The 21,238-nt window shown below is 34.8% G+C and overlaps 1 protein-coding gene across 4 annotated transcripts; it reads right to left on the bottom strand.

Moving 5' to 3' along the window:
- Nucleotides 1-1,376: 1,376 nt before the first annotated feature.
- Nucleotides 1,377-10,013, bottom strand: LOC120344270 (uncharacterized). 4 transcript variants are annotated; one of them, XM_039413399.2, is made up of 8 exons: nt 9,549-10,013; nt 8,352-8,419; nt 7,375-7,463; nt 6,900-7,023; nt 3,844-6,147; nt 3,018-3,211; nt 2,662-2,761; nt 1,377-2,437 (listed from the first exon to the last, which is right to left on the bottom strand). In XM_039413399.2, exons 2-8 carry the CDS (start codon nt 8,382-8,384, stop codon nt 1,772-1,774), a joined length of 3,510 nt encoding a protein of 1,169 aa, XP_039269333.2. In that variant the 5' UTR covers nt 8,385-8,419; nt 9,549-10,013; the 3' UTR covers nt 1,377-1,771. The 4 variants fall into 4 exon arrangements, with proteins under 4 accessions (XP_039269333.2, XP_039269332.2, XP_039269334.2 ...); XM_039413398.2 differs by lacking the exon at nt 9,549-10,013 and having other exon boundaries at nt 8,352-9,527; XM_039413400.2 differs by lacking the exon at nt 9,549-10,013 and having other exon boundaries at nt 1,377-2,422; nt 8,352-9,525.
- Nucleotides 10,014-21,238: the final 11,225 nt, after the last annotated feature.

The raw sequence follows: 21,238 nt of genomic DNA, 5'->3' as shown, positions 1-21,238 counted from the left end.
ATTGATCATAGCAGTGGACTTAGCTGTGCTGACATCGCAGGTTAAAAGAACCACCTGACACGGGGTGTAACCAGTGGTGGGATTCAAATTTTTTGTCAGCCGGTTCCACCACAAAAGTCATATGTTTCAGCCGGTTCTGTTACAAAAAGTCATGTTTTTTTAGTAATGCTGACCGGGTTCGCTGATCTCATAAAATTCCGTGAGACGGTTCTATAGAACCGGTGCGAACCGGCTGAATTCCACCACTGGATGTAACATCATCTATAGCAGTGGTACCTTGCATATATCCTTATTCAAAGTGAATGGCAGATAAAATAAGTGTTGTATGATAAAAACTACCTAGAAAGGGTGCAAATATTAAAACCTGATACAGAAAAACAGAACTAATCTATATTATAAAAATTTGACTTATCGTTTTCATTTTTCAATATTGTGCGTTTATAATCTTACCACTTCAAGTGACACTTTAGGCGGGTCGTACTTTGCCCATGTTTGCTTCAGGCATTAATGAGTCAATAACTTTTTCTTTGAACTATTCAAAAATTTACAACTGCCAATTATTTGTTTACATTGAAAAGGAATGAATGGGCAAAATATTCGATCTTATAAATTTGTTGCAAGTAACTACTTTAAACACTACGGCAGTTTATAACAAGTAAGAATATACCCGTTGCATTTAAAACTTTTCAAAAGAAGTTCACTTGTCACATGAAGAATTGAGAACAAAAAACTGTCACAATAACCCCATTAAATGATCTCGCATGGTATTTTGTTTATATTTCAGATATTCGCATTGGTCACAGCGATTTGTTCATTTTGAGACGAGAGATTGGGATTAACCTGGTGCCAGAATGTCTCGAAATGGTGCGATAAGACTTTTATCTGAGTTTTCAATCAATTTCACATTAAACGCATTATTTCAACGAATTGCCAATTTGAAGAGCAATGTTTGATTTGAGGAAATCCGGTTGTAAAATTAAGCCGGGACATTGGCGATTCAGACATTTTGTTGTTGTTTCAAATTATAAGTTATATTACGTATATCGATGTAATGTATATGAATTCCGCTATGTTCACTTCCAAATTAGTAAAAATTTCCTTTATGAATTAATGATATTTTTTATGAATAGGCATCTTAAAGGTATCAGAGCCGGGCTGAGACGTAAAATAAGCGATAATGCAACCAAAATTTTGTTTATAGCAATTTCAATTTTATTAAATATCACCACGTCAAATTTCCCGAAATACGTTCTTCCGATTTCTTCTGTTCATATCACCAACGTTCAGAAATTGATTATTTCGGCGGTATCCCTATCAGCAGACAAGTCTGTTCGAAATCACTTGCTAATCACTGGCGTAATAATAACTTGATAAAATACACACAGAAAATATTTATTCAAATATTTTCATTGCCAATTTTTAAAAATATTAACGATTTGACAAAAATATTGCACATGAATATAGAGTAGAATGCAGCTCGAAAAATAATAATTTGCAAATGGAACATGCTTCGGTGTAGCTGCTTGGAAGGATTGTTTCAGTGAATTTATACTATATCTAGAACAAATCAAAATGATTCAATGTTGAATGCAGCAACAGCATGATTGAGCTAATCGTAATGACAATGTCGTAATATGAAATTATTTACCACTTCTCAATTTATCAATAAACATATTAATCGCTGTTCAACATGAGTTAACATGGCAGTATTGATGAGGGAAAATTTCACTTACATCATATTGTATACCATGTCTGACGCCTATTTCTCACTTCAATCTTCTACATTTATTACATCATTTTGCTGATCTACGTGTTTGACGTGAGATTGCATTTCACAATCCGAATCACAGTCATTGATATGTTTCGTGTTAGTATTTCTGAAAATGGGGCAAGTAAATGTTGCAGATGCGGTGCGGATATTATCACGCCATGTGTTCGTGGTTGCGGAACTATCCCCAGAGGGACAATGCAGCGGACTAGGCCAGGTACTATGATCTGTATCACTTTTTGGCGATCCGTTAATCTGTTCACTGCACGCATTCAAGCTGTCGTCCGCTGTCGACACGTTATCTGCAGTCGCATTTTCGTTCGATTCATTGCAAGAGTCGTTTGATTCATCAGACCGAGTGATATTAAAGGAATAACTGTCCCCAGAGAATTCTCTATGAGATTGAGAATGCGACTCATCATTTTTGCGATTAGGTTTCTCATCATCCACCTGTGCAGTATATTCACGAGACAAAGATTTGGCGGCAGTAACATGATGAGCGATCGTCACGGATGCCCCATGAGACCGTCTTGAATGGCATGGGTTTGCATACGGATTGTTATCTTTGTCGGATGGAGCTGTCTCATAATTTGTCACTTCCCACTCAATTTGTGCTTTGTTGCTCTTCCTTCGCGATCTTGCTCTACTTTCGGCCTGAGTAGCATTAAACTTTATATGATAGGTTTTACCAAAAGTATATAGGTCAAAAGCTGAATTGATATGAAATAAATCTATTACAAAAATTTTAGTAACACTTTTAATCTATCAAAGGGAATTGACCCACAGTTAGGTTATGTGTGTATAAAGGCACACAAATGGTCCAAGAATCAATTGTATGGTACATATTAACGAACCCCGAAATTCTCATAGTTTAAAAATATATTTGTACCTACCTGTAAAACACGAGTACACTGATCAACACTCTCTTTAAAAGTACCTCCGGAACTTCTCCCGGCCAACACGGATAATGACTGAATGTATGAACAAGCAATTCTGAAATTAGAAATACCAACATAAATTAATGTAATATGAAAGTTTTTGCCGGAATATATGCGTTCAGAAACTTGGACGTATTTGAAATAAAGCCTTTTATTGTATTGAAAGTGTATTATTGGTAAGAAACAAATAGCAATAAACTATAACTAAATTGGCGGAATTTAAGAAAATTTTACATCTCAATTCAAACCAGTAACAGGAAAAGAAAGTGGAATAAATCGTATATCCGAAGACAAATACGACATAATTTTACCGCAAAATTGCAAGTTTAGACAACTTTTGATTGCACGAATAACTTGGAATTTGCTGTCGTAAGTCTTCAAATGCAGAACTAATCGTGTGGACCCTTGTTCTTTCTCTAGCATTTGCAACTAATCGCCTTTCTCGAGTCAAGTTTTTGTATGTTGGTGGTCTACTGGAAGGACATTTTTCTACTGTATTGGTGACCTAAAATAAAATCTAACATTAAAAAAATAATAATAAATACAGAATATCTGATTATTTAATGATCACAATCAGATACAGATATGTGGTCAATACTTGGTTAATGTTTAAGAATACATAGTACAGACAGACAGTATTACTTTATGACATCAGGAAACAAACAACAGATAACAGGAATAGCGGAAACAGAAATTTTTGAGTTGAACTAGACCGGAAATGTACAACTGGGGTGCAAAAATGGAAGATTTTTAAGCGAATTACTGCACGTACGCATGAAGATAAGTTCAAACAACCTTATTAGGCTTGGACTGCTCTTCATAATGGGACAGGATACACAAAAACTAAACTGCATGAACGTCATATTTAAAAAGTCATAGTCGATTTTTACATTTTGTGAGAACGTTTTAGTAGACATTATACTAATCACTAGATATATCTTTGATTTTGAAATTGTGGGACGGCGACATCCATTCAAACTTTATTCTAGAATTTTTTGGATTGGTCGTTTATATGCCGCCTCATTTATCAATATCAATTCATCCCGCTGTTTTGTTTTTGAATTTATCGCACGCAACCTGATTACAACTCGAAGTTTGAAGAAATACTGTGACTATAGGTGATAGTACAAAACTTACCAATGGCAGTTTTTCTAGTTGAGTCTTATCTTCATCTTCGTTTTTCGATGGCAACAAATTTATAGGTAAAAATTCATTTACAGTAGGTTTTTGGTAGGACGTATCCATTTTTGTACGCGTTCTTTTTATGGTGACTGGAGGATTTTCTACCGGAGGCGATTTACGTTTCAGAGATAACTTTGACATGGTTGGGGAAGTCGCTCTAGAAGAAGCTTCCAAATCACATTGTCGACTTGTTAAAATTCCATCATTGTTGGCAAATCCTTGATTAATTGAACTTTGTTTTGAAATTTTCCCATTTTCGTCATTTGTTTCGAAGTTTATTCGGAGTTTTTTTGTTTCGGATTTACAAACCGTCGAGTCAAATAGTCGTCTTTCGCGAAAAGGCGGGGGCGACGAAATGTTTCTATCAGTCTTGGATGCAATATTGCCGCGTAAACAAGGTTCCTTGTCGTCCAGTTTACAGCTTCTGTGGGGGTACTGCGATGGAATTTCTTTGTACAAAGAGGAGTTGCTTTGCCTCATTGAGGCTGCAATTGCAGCAGCAATTGGGGACGTTTCAGGAAACGGCACACCACCGTACATGAAAGCACTTGGATTTGGATATCCGCTTATATTCCCACCAATAGCGGGAGCTAGCATGGGATTTAATGTCGCTTGATTACGAAGTATTTCGTGAACAACTGCATTGTGATAAGCTGCTGCGCCTACCTCGCTTCCAGGAAGGCCACGGTAAAAGTAAGGATTTAAAACACAAGCATTCACATCTAGCGCAAACGGATTTCCCGCGGAAGCAGCGGAAAAAGAAGACCGTAGCAACGTGTTATGGTCACTCATGGATCCCGGAAAATTTTGCGGAAAGGAAGAGAGTAGACTAGCTTGAAAGGCTGCTAAAGTTGAAGCGTTTAACCAGTAAGGGGAATGGAATGAAAAATCGTTCGAATGGCTATCGTATGCCAATCGTTTATTCTGTCGCAGAGAGTTCTCGATTATTTCTTTATCATGACGAAAAATATCTCTTGCATTTTCATTGTAATCTTTTTCAGTGCTGGATCCTCTTGTGCGATTTGGGCCGAATTTAGCGTCACGCTCAGCTTCATAGTTAGAATCAATTGTTCTTCGTTTAGATTCACAATTTTTGTCAGAAGAATAACGGCGGCTATTCATAACAATATTAGTTTGCTTTCGGTGGAATCGATTTTCACACCTTGCGTCTGTCACTTCGTCTCTACGAGGGCATAGTGGGTACTTTGTTTTGCTTATTTTATATGAATTTCCACGGCAAACACCTGTAGTTTCTGCTGGGCCCCCTAGAGAATGGATATGAGAGGATAATTTAGAAGAAGATTTTGCATGCATATTGGGGGAATTTTTGGAAGAGATTCGCGTAGAATTTTTGATGTTGTATCGATTGATCGAATCATTATTTTGCGATTGTCTATCTATAATTTCTTCTCCAGGTAAATCCATTTGTTCACTTGATATAGTTTTTGGCAGGTCAATATTGCAACTGCAATTACACAAAACACTTTTAGGCTGGACAAGCTCGATGGATGGATGAAGACGACAATTTTCATTATAATTAATCCTGTCTGATTGTTTTTTTTGTGATTCTTCTCGGGTCCTATGAATTTTGTCATCACATTTTGTGCATTGAAAATTTTCATCTCTTCTGAATGATTTGTTAAATGTGGGATTGCAGGATTCCAAGTGACTGTCTGGCGTATATTTGTTTTTTATGTTAGCTTTGCAATGTAACCTACTTATCGTCGCAGCATCTGACCCAAACGTAGCGTACATTTTTTGCAAAATGTCACTACCATTTAAAGTATCATCGGTTACATTGATATTATTATGTTTTTTCTCCCGGTACAATTTTGTAGCTCTTGGTTGTTCTACATTGCCATCCGAATGAGATTCGAAATGATATTCTTCTGATTTTCCCAATTTCTGGAAAACATGCTGTTTTGGGGAAACATAAGTAGGATCCGGAGATTTATCTGGTACCATTCTGTTATTGTTTTCATTCATATTTTCACATGATTTTAGCTCCCGAACGTTATGATCAATACAATAGCTGTTATGTCCAGGACTTTTAGTTGAACTTCCACAGTGGGACGCATTAAAGATGTATCCATTGAGGTATCCAGTTAAAGTTGTTTCCCTAGCCATTACTGTGCTTTGTTTGTCAGATTCTTCTTTGTTTCTACTGTTTCTGCGTTCTTGCCCACTTTGTTTTGCATAAATATCGTGCGCCGTGTCGATTGACGGCATGAGCTCCCGTTTACTCTCAGACGATGTCGCCTGCACAACAGAGCATTAGTAAGTATTTGTCCGTCGGAAAAATTGGCCACATAGACAAAAAAACATTCGCAGCTACAATACTCGACTAAGAAGTTATATGAATAAATATCAAGCTCATCCAAAACGAGGCTTCCCAAACGTGGAATAAAGCGAAGCTAATCCAAAGCAGAGAAAAGCATACAGGCAGAATATAAAGCAACTTATGAAAAAGATGTACTTCATCAGTAGTAAACAGGACTGCTTATTATCAATATTGTTAATAGCAAGTCATGGTGGGAGCAATCCCTGGTGCAAACAACATGTTCATGGACTGGTTTCGTTAGAAATATTCAGCCATTTTCAAATATATGCAAAGATAAATTTATTTTATAAAATACAGCACCTACAAAATGCATTATTCTAAACATCCGTCATATATATATGTTTATTCAGTCTCTTTCTGCACATGATCATCACTCTGCCACGTGTACATTTTTAAAACAATTAAACATATTACTACAGAACAGTCGACGACATATGACTTTAATCGTTATATTTCATTATTATAAAATGTAATCTATTGACCGTGTGGTAGCACTGCATGTGCTCTCTGTGGTGACTACGTAAACGCTCTCGCAACAGCTGGTCTAATCTACAGAATAAAGAGCTAACGGATGTAATTTTGAAATACCTAGGTAAGCTCTGACTTGATATCAATTTGACAGCAATGAAACATTGATACTATATGAGGTGGTAGTATTAGGCGACCTTACTTGGAAGTCACATTTTTGGTAATTCCGTTGAGTTTCCTCTGTTGGACTTTGAGGTTTACACTTTAGAAGATCATTCTTTAGATGATAAGACGTAACGACATTTGAAAACACTCTGCACGGCGTTCTAGCAACAAAATACATATAGTTTATCGGCTATAGTTGCATTAGTAAAAGTCAAATCGCCATCCTAAATTATGCACAAGTATGAAGCTCGTGAAAAGCAGAACACCAAATGATAGTGACTAAAATTGGATGCAAATCAGTCCATATTAGTCATTTTTGCTTATATATATATATGGAAGCAATACGAAATGTTATTATATAATTTTCTATATAGTTTATTGAAGTTAAGGAGATTATCTGTTGTACATTCGAGGCATCAGAAAACATTAAATTGTTTTCTACTATTAATTCTGTCACTGCGAACTACTTGCTTGATGCACTATATTCTCAATCCGAATGAAAAACCACTTACGAGGTATACAGATTTCCCGTCATTACAGTTCCTGAAGAAACAACTGCTAAACTTGAATGTAATTTAGATGTCGAATCGATGCCCAAATTCTGAATTGAAACAATTTGAAATAAAATATGTACAATAGTTATTGATTAACTTTATGCACAGTTGCTTGCTATGTTGTGATATTCAATTTGAATTTGAGCGGGACTAGCAAGCATTATTTTATAACATTTGGCAATGTAATTCTATACATATAGTGAATAACGTTTTTTTTTAAATAAGTACACCATTGTTAGACTGAGAATTTGAATATCTTAATACATATTTGATATTTCAATCCTAAAAAGATACATTGATAGAATTTTCTCGGATGATCATTTTTCACGTCCACCCCTTATATCAACGGCATACCGGGTTGTGGTCAAACAGATTTAGTTTCTGATTTTAATATTCAATATTATACATCATGTAATTTATCATTTTGTAAATTGTGTGTCAAAATAATTGCGAGTATTTCACGGAGAAGTGACGCCACACCTTACAGTTGCAAGGTATTCGCCGGTGAGCACCTACTAGAACAGGGAGATGAAAAAAATGCGCATTGGTATTGAAAAATTCGTCCAATTTGACTATTTTTTTCTTCATTTGCGAATGAAATGACAATTTCATTTTATGTATTTAACTGCCTTTCATGCATATTTTCGATGCGCGCAATGATTCATATATATATATATATATTCAAAAGCTATAGTACAAAGTGTACATCATAATTTTTTGTTAATCATAAGTTTTGTTAATTTCGGTTTCATACTTTGCATGGAGCATGTCACTGTGAGATATTGTGTTGATTGAATACCTCGAGAAGTACTGAATATAGTGATGAATGTATTTTGTTCGTGAAAAATCTCTGCTACCCTCGGGAGCAAGTATTGCAACAAAGAATTCACTATAACTGCACTCTAGTTTTTCCAGAAACGATAATTTTTACTCACATGTTCATCCTTTTGTATCGTTGGTGGGTCCATAAAACAAAACAATGAACTAGTTGAGGCATCAGTTTCTGCAAGACGTATTCATGTTATTGAAGATATGTATACACTTTTTAACCTTCTGCGATAAACATTGTAAATACTAAATATTTCATATTTATATATATATAGAATACCACAGTAACTATTATTTGCGAACCTGTGCCTTGCCGCCTCCGCAACATGATTATGAAAATCAACGGCTTTTAGCGATCTAAATCCCGGCATAGACATTTCTAAATTACCGGTCGTTAGCCTTGGTAATATGAAAATCTATATTTTTCGACAGACATTTTCCTTATTTTTCTTTTTAACTGGACTGATGTTGTTATGTGAGAGGAGCACATAACCTATATTTAGCAATAAAAACACCAATCCATTCCGCTAAACTTTGTTACTAAACAATCAAATAAGCTAATTACTGATCTGAATTCATTGATCTATACTATCACCGAATAAAATCTAACGCTAAGGCAGTAGTATTCGTAAATAAAAGTTAGACAAGAGCTCGGTGTCCAGATATAGGATGAGCAATAATTAATTGTGCTCCTTGCTTCCATAGTCCATTCTTGACTATGTCAAAGATAGAGGAGATTTCAACTAAGTAAGTTTGAAATGCCCACTTGAACGTAGCAACGCCAAGCGTGTCATACGTTAGAATGTAGACCACCTAACCGCGAAAAAGATTTGTTGAAATTTGGTTCGCGTTTGAAAACAGGAGGTTAGGATATTTACTTATAAAAGTTCTGAAAATAGCATCGGCACGTCTCGGTCAATCTTTCTGAATGTCATAGTGTCAGTCAGACCTAAAATTGTTTTTCTACCTCTCTCTCACATCTCACAGTTCTTACTTTAAACATCATGGACGCACATATTCGCTTTGTTCGAATTGCCCAATAAAAGTTAAAATTTAGATAGCATAATAAGGCGTTCAATGTCGTATATACAAGTTCAAATACAAATCGTAAAATAGTAATTATTAGGCAACCATTGGCTTCCTCAGATGTTTGGGTATCAAACATGTGTTGACACTGTCTAATTCCCCGTAGTTCTGGTTAGCGCCGCTCTGAACCATTAAAGTACACATCGGAGACGACTATAGTCAAATCGGCATACAACAATTTACGATACGAATGTATTCATTTTCCGCAGGGTTTGTACCTGTTTGTAGTTTCACACTTTCACTTCCAAAGCACAATAGACGACCCACTTTGTGATCACACCAACAACATAATACTGGCGCCGCTAATCTGCTTCACCATCGATCGTCAATTAGTTTGACTCGATTGTGGTAATTTTATTTTCCGTTTCAGAACAGATGACGTGCCATCTTTTTTCATCGTTAACACGGTATTGAACAATGTAAACAATCTCTGTTACTTAAGATGCTATACAGTCTTTTCGCAATGCCCCCGTACCTCAAACATACACTTATGGTATGTATAGTGTGTATAATTTTAAAATTTGAAAACGGGCCTAATATTGGTGGCACCCGTCTTTTCCGTTCTGCGTGTTCGTCGTGTAAATTGTAATATTTCTTTATTATCTTGTGGATGTGAATTTTTGTACTTCAAAATAAATGGCGGACTTATTATATCATATATCAATCTTATGATTTACGTTTATTGTTCCTTCAATGTTCGCCAACTCTTGAATGCATTTGGTTAATTCACATTTTATCTAGCATGAACAATGTCTACCGTGTGTCTGTAGTCTCACTGTAATTGATATCTTCATTGATACAGGGAAATTTTCCCAAGCCACGTGTTTCTGTACCAGTATAATCAATAGTTCAAGATTGAATGAAGAGCCTGTATGACAATGTGTTGTGTGAATAATTCATTAATAATCCAAAATTAAAATAAAAAAGGAATACACTAACCATAATTCAGTTTTACCTCTACAAAAAGAATCATCTTCGTGAGTTAAAACAAAAATACATGTTTACAACTACAACTATTCATTATTCTCAGACTTTAAATTTGTGGGAATTGCCTATGAACATGTTATGTTACATATTGTGTTTTATTTCTCGCAATACCGCGTACGACATAGGCATTTCAAACCACCTGTTTCTCGACGTCAGCTTGACGGACGCGAAGCCAGACGGGGTGGTCTCACACTAGGAATTAGAGTGTTACGCCTGGGATGAACACATCGCTATTGTACAGGTCTTCCGAGTGGCATTAAACAGCACATGAAAGCTATTATTACAGCGGTGTATTGTCTCCGGTATCGAAAAAAAGACTTTCGTTGGCGCCTTCTTCGTACGCGGATTCATCACAGGCCGTTCGCCGCCAACACAAGTTTAACGGCTCAATGAAAATTTGTAAACTGTATAATGACAACCAGAAAATATTCTTTTCATTCATTCCTTCTTCATATACTCTAATTATCCTTTTCTAATGACCGAACCAAAGCAACGGCGACACCATTTCCATGCTTAGCTTAGCATTTGTGCGTTGTTTACTCAACAATTTCACAGAGACGCCGTGAATTCCACTTTGCCAAGCTGGCGTCAGAGTGGCAGAACAGCTGAAACCCCAAGACTCCCAGACGAAAAATATCTGAAATATTTTAAAGGGGTCATCGTTACTTCCTTAGCATCGGCGCCAGCCAGTCACCGCAGTCATTTGTGTCAGCAGTTAACTCATGAAATCTTCCAATAAGAGAATCAAGTGAAACATTTTCCTTCAGCTTCATTTAAAAAATATATTTTTCTCTGTTTACAAATAGTAGTTTTTGCTGGTACCTCGTGGGCAAGATTAAATTAAAATAACTTGAAAAAACATTTTTCAATGGTGGCGGAAATGCTTCTTCCACATGTGATATTGCAACTCGGGCGTATTTTGATTGTATTATATAGTGGGTTACACATGTGAATGATTTTGAATCATGCATACTTCAGAACCTTAACATTTCTTTAGTTCAAACTATACTTTGTTCATGTCAAATGCGCCTGTTTATATAAATTACGAACGACAGCAAGCGAACAAGCCGATTAAGTGCAGAATTAATCGAAACACGAGACGAATGTTAAACCATTTGAGAGAACTAAGTCCCGCAAGTCTAGAGGCGATTGCAGAGGTAAGAAAGAGGGATATTTAGCAATCAAAGTCGCGCCGTACTGGCGCCAGGATTAAGTGTCATTTTGACACGGACGATTTAAACTACCATTGTTGTCGGATAACGCAAAGTTCGCGCCTCCCGTGATAGATCGTATGGAGATCAACGCATTCGAAACGTCACTCAAGCGGGAAGTGAACATATATACATGAGCATAAATTTGCAAACCATTTTGTGTGGGCCATGAAGATTTTAAGGAAGCAATGAAAAATCACTGTACTTTTAATATCATGTGACAAATTCTATTAAGTGTGGCATTTCACGTTTTCCAAATTTTAGACTTTATTTTAAAGTTATAATTAGGAGAGAACCAGCGCGTTAGCAACGTTGGCGCCTATACCGGCTGACGACCTCTGATATTTATCGGCCTAATGAGACACCTCGTCCATCACGATATCCGTGCAAGTGTCAAATTGGTATATTGCTCGAGGTGTCCAATGCGACAGCTTGTAACGGACGCGCTACGCGTCAACTGGTCGCTGATAATAAACATGAAACAATTCAAGTTACGTGTAGGTATGGTCCCAATAGCGGGAATATTGGACTACTATTTGATAGCTGGTTGAAAAGTAAAATGAGGAAGCAAGTGTAAAGGAATTACATTTCATTATTATGGAAGATTATCAACAATCTAATTCCACATTCAAAATGGAAAAATCATTGAGAAGATTTCAGAAAGATTCTTAATTTAATTCGCAACTATCACTATTCAATAAGTCATACATGTGGTTCTAAATTTAATAGATGAAACTATAAAAATATTGAGTATCTCTAAACAAAACTAAAAACATTGCATTTTCATGACTTTAAAATGCACTTATTCAGCAGCATGGGGAAACATGTTTTATCTTTTTTTCCGTGATTTTTATATCTACGACAATTCCACGAATGAACAAAAGTAGAAATTACCAGCAATTCCAAATTTATAGAACCTCGCCATCGTGCCAACGTTTGACTAGTCTTTTTGATCGGTCAAAAATCTTGATTTTAACGAGGACATTAGAACTTCTAATCTGTCGTGAAGCGTGTCATGTCGCTATTTCGGTGAAGTGGACATGGAGGTAGAGTTAATTTTAATTCAGTATGTGCCTTATCATTTGAATATACTTACTATATATGATCACTTATAATCGCTCTTCGTGGTATACTGTCAGTAATCTTAGCAAAATGCGAAATGGCGCCACCTTTCTTCAGGCGTCTTTCGCACGTGTTGAATCAGTTTATTCGCCTTATTGGTTTACGTGATGTTATACCTCTCTAGAATAACTAGATAGACGGCATGATGCGTCATACGTCATTCATACGAGGTGTTGAATCTCCGAAAAAAAATTTAAGGCAGCATTTACAGCTGCCTTTTTGCCATGTGTGTGTGACCTCATTTGTTAGTATCTCGCCGGCAAAATTTTTCCGGTTTAATTCTCTCTCTCGGAAGAGCGTTAGGCGTCTCGGTGTCTCGCACTTGTTGAAATAAGCCGACTTGATTCGCCACACACGCGTTGTTATGCCACCATGTTCCTCTCGTTTTTTAGATGATTGTGTTTGACCTGTCTTATCGCAAGTCAATTTACTATCGGCGTCGGCATCGTGATAAAATTTTGCTCGACAGTGGCTAAATTTCAGGTGATATATATATCGACAATCACGCCATAACGTGTTATGGCACAAAATGGCCTCGACTGCTATTTGGCGAATGAGTAATGAGATTGTTGGAAATGATTTTTTTAAATACTATACTGGCTTATTATACTTATCCTGTTTTTCACCTGTCTCACACCGCATTTATAACTTTAAAATCGTTGAATTTCAAATGCGTAATCACACGCTACCAGCTTAGCAATTTATACGCTTCTAGCATCAAGAATTGTGGCCTACCGTATTTTCCCGAAAATATGACAGGGTCCTCTTTCAATTTTCTTTCGAAAATAATGCCAGGGCTTATTTTGAGGGGATGTCTTTTATTTTCATTTATCAAAAACAAAATTACAAAGTAGAGAATTACGAGACTTCCAAATATACAAAATATGAAAACCGATATCCGTTTACTTATAAATAACACGTTTTTATTTGAAAAAAATACTGATAAACATAGATTATTAATCATTCAAAACGTGTAGGAGAGATTTCTTGCTATCGACTAGGTCTTATTTCAAGGGGAGGGCTTATATTGGAATCATTTTTAAAATTCAGGCTAGGTCTTATCTTCGGTGAAACACGGTCCCTATAATTCAAATTCATTATCATGTGATTATGATGTTTTCAGCTATACAGTCCTTCCTTTTGATGCGAGTCGGGCGTTATTATATTATGTTTTTAGTGTTGCTTGTTTATTGCATGTCAGAGAAATACCTTCAACTAGCAATAATTATACATTACAATTATAATATATATATATGCGTGTCAATTACTTACCAACATTGAAATCTCATTTTAATATAAAGACAGGGCTATATAACAGAAGATTGTAATTAGTTCCGTGGTGGGTATACAAATCCAAAATAATTTCTATAGACATAATTTATGAGTAATTTGAATTTGTTACTATGGAAGCTTTAGATTGGACCTGTTTTGATATTTTTTGTTACGCAACTTTGTTCACAGCAAGGTTAATAGACTCAACTTATAAAAACAAGTAGCACTAAGATAAATGCCACCACTGCCTCGGCTAATTTAACATTCGCTCGTGTGACAAAGACATCACTATAGGTAATAGATAACGGTTCATGCAAGTTTTAAAATAACCCATACAACAAAGCATGCAAGAAAATTCCACAACGCGTATAATTATCAAGAGAACTTTTACCGTGGAAAGCTCGATGACAAGCGTGAACGTCGAAGTGGTGTAAGTGAAAGCTAGCCGTTGATTAAATAATTTCTGCTGTGTCGGCCAACTATTTATTGTGGGAACGAGTGCAACATTTCTATGCAATTAGAGTCTGATGTAATTACAATAATTAGAAAAGTATACAAAAAGTAGAAAAATAAGTAGACATTTCACCAGTAAAAAAATTTCGAAACCATATGTGGACTAGTCATAGCATTATTGCTTTGAAGCAATCAATCCACGATCTAATATAAACAGACCCTAGGTTGGAGCAAAAGATGGGCGATTTAAATTAAAATACCATGAAATTTATCTTTCGATCTAGTAATGAAATATCTAAACGTATTCACCACATATATATACTGGATTTTTATAATTTCCGTAAAATGTAGCATCCTTTAAATTCGAATATACCATACCATCGAAATACCACGAAATTAAACACTTGATCATATAAAAATATCAATATGCTACATCAACTTCCTCGCTTTCTAACGTTTGGTTTCAATAATTTCCGTGAAATTTGACACTCTTAACACACACAAATACTGTTAACATATCCAAATAATACGTTGGAGTGAGAGCGTTGGCAGTTCGAATGGAGTATATTGTTGTAACGGAGATAGAGAGTCCAGTGGTATTTATGTATCAGTATATATATTTTGCTTTGTATGCGATCTATGTATGGTTCATCACCAACTAGGAGATTCCCATATTTTGAAAACTTTTGAAATCTATAAAATTTGTTCATTTTGCGCATGTAGAACTTTTCACCAACATAATCTTCGCCGAGAACATACAAACTATATTTAGTAATAAACAATATATTCTCGTATTTTTGAACGTACTGATTTGGCGAAATATTTGAATATATTATTTAAGTGCAAATTTTACGCATTGTCAGATGTGGGGAATACATTTTGAATGCTTTTTATTATATTGATAGCGATCTCAAGGCTTTTCATTTATGTAACACCTGTAGTTTGTTTTAATTATACTTATCAATGGTTTTTAGACAAATCAGATGATGACGCCCACAGCAAGCAAAGCTTGATAGTCTCGTTACGATTCTCTGGCGCCCCTAATGGCGTAATTTTCATCTCACGACTAAATTCGATGTCACAATAAATATTGATGCGTGTATCTCAGCCTGGGCTGTCTTGATTCACGACTCTTGAGAAGGCACTTGTGACGACTGATGACGAGAAGCTCGACCACCCCAACAACAGTATCCATAGTTTGACGCTCCATGAAGCAATTAATTATAGTTTTTTTACTCCGCCAGTACGAACGCCCAATTTACAAGCGAGAAACAGTACTTACTTTATAATAGGTGAGCAATCCACTAATGGGGTAAGCTGAGTCAACAGTCCTCCATGAGTATTTGTTTCTAACCATGACAACTTGAGCACAACCATTCTTTCAAGGGGATTCTACATCGCGAACATATATAGTGTCGCCCAGTCTTTAATGGCGGGTTATCGCGATAGGGTTGGTAACGTGCCATACATATACTGCCAAAAATATACATATAGCGCCAACTAAATATACATATAGCGCCAACTGAATATTCATATACAGCCAATGTTATATCCATATACAGCCAATTGATATCCAAATACAGCCATTTTGGTGATGTACAATTACTGCCAAGTCATATGCATATATAGCCAAATCATTATATAAAAAAAATCAAAATGAGCTAGATTTATCTATGGATACCGGGAGAGAAGAAAGCCGATAAGACGACTTAACCATATGGCGAACCACGGCCGCTCGTCCGGTTACCATTTTATGTCGGGCATGGGATTAGTTATATTGTTTGTTTTCGGAAGCATGGACTTGTTGGTGGAGGAAGCCGTAACCGACCAGCGGTTACGTGAATCACCCAACGGCGGCGAGGAGTCCAGCAATCCTCTTGCACATAACCATCCCTGCATGGGATTCGAACCTGCGGACCCATGCAGAGTAATTAGAGGTGCGGTGGCGAGCGTATTCCTAACGCTTAGCCCGTTGAGCCACACCGCCGCGCATGGGATTTACATATTTATCCAAGGGTAGAGGAAAGCCGAGAAGAATGCCTAAATATATGGCAAACCACGGCCTCTCTCAATCATAGCTCTGTCCTCCATATGAATCACATGGCTCTGCGAGCTATTCGTTTACTTATTAAAAATACTGATTTTAACTATTTCTCTGGGATATCTTGCCATTGAAAACAAAAGCCAGAAATTGGAAGAATAGCAGAGAATGAAATGTGTGTATTATGTAATGAAGAACCTGAGTTTGTTTCACATATTTTCATGTATTGTAAATTTACAAAAAATATTTATGAGGATTTTGTTTTAGATATATTAAAATTGATTAGAATACATTTTGTTATCAATATGATTCTTGCATATTATTTAATTTCAACGATCCTTTATATAGTCATATAGATACTGTTGATTTGGATGCAATTATACTTTTGTAATCAATAGTGAGATATAAAATTTTGACCATGAGAAATTCTATTATATTCGAAAATAAAACACCCCATTTTGCCTTTCTCAAAAAGCAGATAAAAATGGCCATAATATGTAGAAAAATATAGAGAATTATAGAATAAACAACCCATTTGAGAGGGAATTGAAAAATTTATGTAAAGCGTTATTTCAAAAAGAAAATTATATGTTTATGATATGTATTTTATATTTACTAATTTCATTTTTATTGTTTTATATCAATGCATTTATTAAAATAACCTAATTATGGTATGGATTACTACTGGAATTGAACAAAATAAATACTGAATCATGGATGCAACATGGAATATGAACTTATTTATATTAACCGTAATTAAAATCACTCATTGAGTGAACGAATGAGCATACTGTAATGCTTATTGGGAATACATACCATTTATTAGGCAGAAAACCTAACTACAGAACAGAATATGAACCAGCCAAGTGGTGACCTGGGATATTGTATTCATTGATATAGTTGTTTATTTTGAAAAGTCCACAATCTGACAATACAAACAAATAAAAAATGGAGAGTTCTGGAGAGCGAGCAAAACCTTTAAAAAAGTTTAAAACACGATGAGTATCATGTGCCCGCCGTGTTATAGCAAGTAGTAATGTGTAATGAATTTAATTCACTGTGGTAAATGAATTGCTATCTTTTTATTTGTTATGAGCACACTTGCTGGAACTCCATAATCTATTATTTTATTTGTTAGTAACACTTTTTATAAAAATATCAAATTGTTTATCATACTTGCATCCATATTTCGCCCTAAATTCTATGACACTTTCTCTGTATCCAAATATCTATTTACATGACCACATTATTTATTTTTTAGTAATACTTCGTTTAAAAGTATCTTAATGTTTATTATACTTGCTATTCTGGTATTTAATCAATTTTTTGCCTTGAATTTTATTCTATGATATTTGCTCTGTATCCAAATATCTATATGTATATGAGCACTTATTTATTTTTTAGTACCGGTAATACTTATTTAAAAATAACCTATTGTTTATCATTGCTATTTCGGTATATTATCAATATTTCGCCTTAAAATTCATTCTATGATACGTGCTCTGTAGCCAAATATAGATATGTACATGAGCACTTTATTTCATATATATATATATATCTGCTGGAGAAGGGTCAAATCCTGATCATGTATTAATGTGTGTCACTATCCTCCAAATCACTTGCCAGTCATAATCAAGTATTATAATTTGATGTGTTCAAATTATAGTGTATAAAGAAATATACTCATGATTTCATTACTATTATCAAATGTTTATAATTAAAGTGCTATAATAATAGAATTTTCCTCATCTTTGCTCATAAAAAACCCATGTCCTATCACATTAATTTTTAGTAGACAAATTTTCCAAATAATAGGTATCCTTGCTAACCCATTTTTATGCAGTTGATATGCAATACATGTCAACTTATCAGCTGAATAAATGATGATCTTAGGACAAAACATGATTATTTAGTACTTTCCAAATCAAAAATTCTTGTGAATAATGTATATAGTGAATACGGTATATGAGAGCTATTGAAGAATTTAACACCGAACCTGTTAAATGACCCCAAATGTTGTAACGTTGTCTCCCAGTCAAACACCTGAGCATCTCTTTTTTTTATTATAATTTATATATGTTCATGGTTTGACCAATGAGCATATATACAATGAGTGGAAACTTGCAAAGATTTGCTCATTTTGGTATTGTTCCCTGCATTTTTTACGTCGTCCGGCTAAATGGTTCGTTGCATATTAAGAAAACGCATTGCTCGCTGCCAAAATCCCTTGCTTCAGCCGAGTCGGGTGCGAAATTGGCCGTATTGAGGTCTTTAATTCTTCAATACATATTTGGTTTTGGGTTTCGAAGTATGGTATGCTGAAAGCATACAACTATGAGCATATGCTTATTGGGAATGCATATCTATTAGACAGAAAACGTAGCTACAGTACAGAATATGAACCAGTCGCCCAGTGGAGTGCGGTTATTTATGTATTTATTAGGATAAGGATTTACATATTTATCCCGGGGGAAAGGAAAGCCGATAAGACGGCTTATCCATATGGCGAACCACGGTCTCTCGTCCGGTTACCATTCCAAGTCGGGTATGGGATTAGTTATATTGTTTGTTTTCGGAAGCATGGACTTGAAGCATGGAATATGTAGAAAAATATAGAGAATTATAGAATAAACAACCCATTTGAGAGGGAATTGAAAAATTTATGTGAAGCGTTATTTAAAAAAGAAAATTATATGTTTATGATATGTATTTTATATTTACTAATTTCATTTTTATTGTTTTATATCAATGCGTTTATTAAAATAACCTAATTATGGTATGGATTACTACTGGAATTGAACAAAATAAATACTGAATCATGGATGCAAAATGGAATATGAACTTATTTATATTATATTATTTTATATTAACCGTAATTAAAATCACTCATTGAGTGAACGAATGAGCATACTGTAATGCTTATTGGGAATACATACCATCTATTAGGCAGAAAACTTAACTACAGAACAGAATATGAACCAGCCAAGTGGTGACCTGGGATATTGTATTCATTGATATAGATAGTTTATTTTGAAAAGTTCACAATCTGACAATACAAACAAATAAAAAATGGAGAGTTCTGGAGAGCGAGCAAAACCTTTAAAAAAGTATAAAACACGATGAGTATCATGTGCCCGCCATGTTATAGCAAGTAGTAATGTGTAATGAATTTAATTCACTGTGGTAAATGAATTGCTATCTTTTTATTTGTTATGAGCACACTTGCTGGAACTCCATAATCTATTATTTTATTTGTTAGTAACACTTTTTATAAAAATATCAAATTGTTTATCATACTTGCATCCATATTTCGCCCTAAATTCAATGACACTTTCTCTGTATCCAAATATCTATGTACATGACCACATTATTTATTTTTTAGTAATACTTCATTTAAAAGTATCTTAATGTTTATTATACTTGCTATTCTGGTATTTAATCAGTTTTTTGCCTTAAATTTTATTCTATGATACTTGCTCTGTATCCAAATATCTATATGTATATGAGCACTTTATTTATTTTTTAGTACCGGTAATACTTATTTAAAAATAACCTATTGTTTATCATTGCTATTTCAGTATATTATCAATATTTCGCCTTAAAATTCATTCTATGATACGTGCTCTGTAGCCGAATATAGATATGTACATGAGCACTTTATTTCATATATATATATATATCTGCTGGAGAAGGGTCCCTGATCATGTATTAATGTGTGTCACTATCCTCCAAATCACTTGCCAGTCATAATCAAGTATTATAATTTGATGTGTTCAAATTATAGTGTATAAAGAAATCTACTCATGATTTCATTACTATTATCAAATGTTTATAATTAAAGTGCTATAATAATAGAATTTTCCTCATCTTTGCCCATGTCCTATCACATTCATTTTTAGTAGACAAATTTTCCAAGTAATAGGTATCCTCGCTAACCCATTTTTATGCAGTTGATATGCAATACATGTCAACTTATCAGGTGAATAAATGATGATCTTAGGACAAAACATGATTATTTAGTACTTTCCAAATCAAAAATTCTTGTGAATAATGTATATTGTGAATACGGTATATGAGAGCTATTGAAGAATTTAACACCGAACCTGTTAAATGACCCCAAATGCTGTAACGTTGTCTCCCAGTCAAACACCTGAGCATCTGTTTTTTTTATTATAATTTATATATGTTCATGGTTTGACGAACGAAATAAACTCTCTCTCTCTATTAGTTTAAAATACTGTAAATATTTGCATATCAAAACTTGTCATTTATTTCGTTCCATCCATGTATTTTCAACTGTTTTTCCAATAAAACGTACTTATGCCTTACTGTTACTACTGTTATTTGTAGCTTATTATTGTTAGCTAACTATTTTGAGGTGGGGCGCAAGACTTGACAAATTCTAAAAAGGGGGTGCAGCTTGAAAAGTTTGGGAATGTTTGTATGTAGTAGACCCTAACCTGGTACACATGGTTCCGGTGTCTACCAACTGGGTTTACTACATACTTCAATTTGTATTACAGTTGTAAAACAGAAAAAAGCTGAATGTCGGTCTTATTCCATCTGTAAATTTACCAAAAACTTCACAAAGAATGAACAATGTGCCAGACCATGTGTATTATCGATGAAATGAAAAGTGACATATAAAAAATACAGAAGCTGTAGAAAATATTTTGCATTCCAAAAAAATTAGTTCACATATTAAATATTTTACATTACAAAAAAAATGGTGCTCCAGAAGTATGTGTACCAATATGAAGGTAACTAATTTTGTTCGCCTATTTTATATCAAGTTGTGTAAATGGACTAAATTCTATCGGTA

This window comes from Styela clava, chromosome 5, assembly GCF_964204865.1.
Source record: "Styela clava chromosome 5, kaStyClav1.hap1.2, whole genome shotgun sequence".
Classification (NCBI taxonomy): Eukaryota; Metazoa; Chordata; class Ascidiacea; order Stolidobranchia; family Styelidae; genus Styela; species Styela clava.
The sequence above is the reverse complement of the archived record's forward strand: the minus strand, read 5'-3'. Positions and strand labels throughout refer to the sequence as shown.

Excerpts from the sequence above, each read along its gene's own strand:
- LOC120344270 (XM_039413399.2), bottom strand. The coding sequence starts at position 8,384 with ATGGACCCACCAACGATACAAAAGGATGAACAT. Across the intron at positions 3,212-3,843 it reads AACTAGAAAAACTGCCATTG|GTCACCAATACAGTAGAAAA; the intron begins GTAAGTTTTGTA and ends ATTTTATTTTAG. Across the intron at positions 2,762-3,017 it reads TCTAAACTTGCAATTTTGCG|AATTGCTTGTTCATACATTC; the intron begins GTAAAATTATGT and ends TTCTAATTTCAG.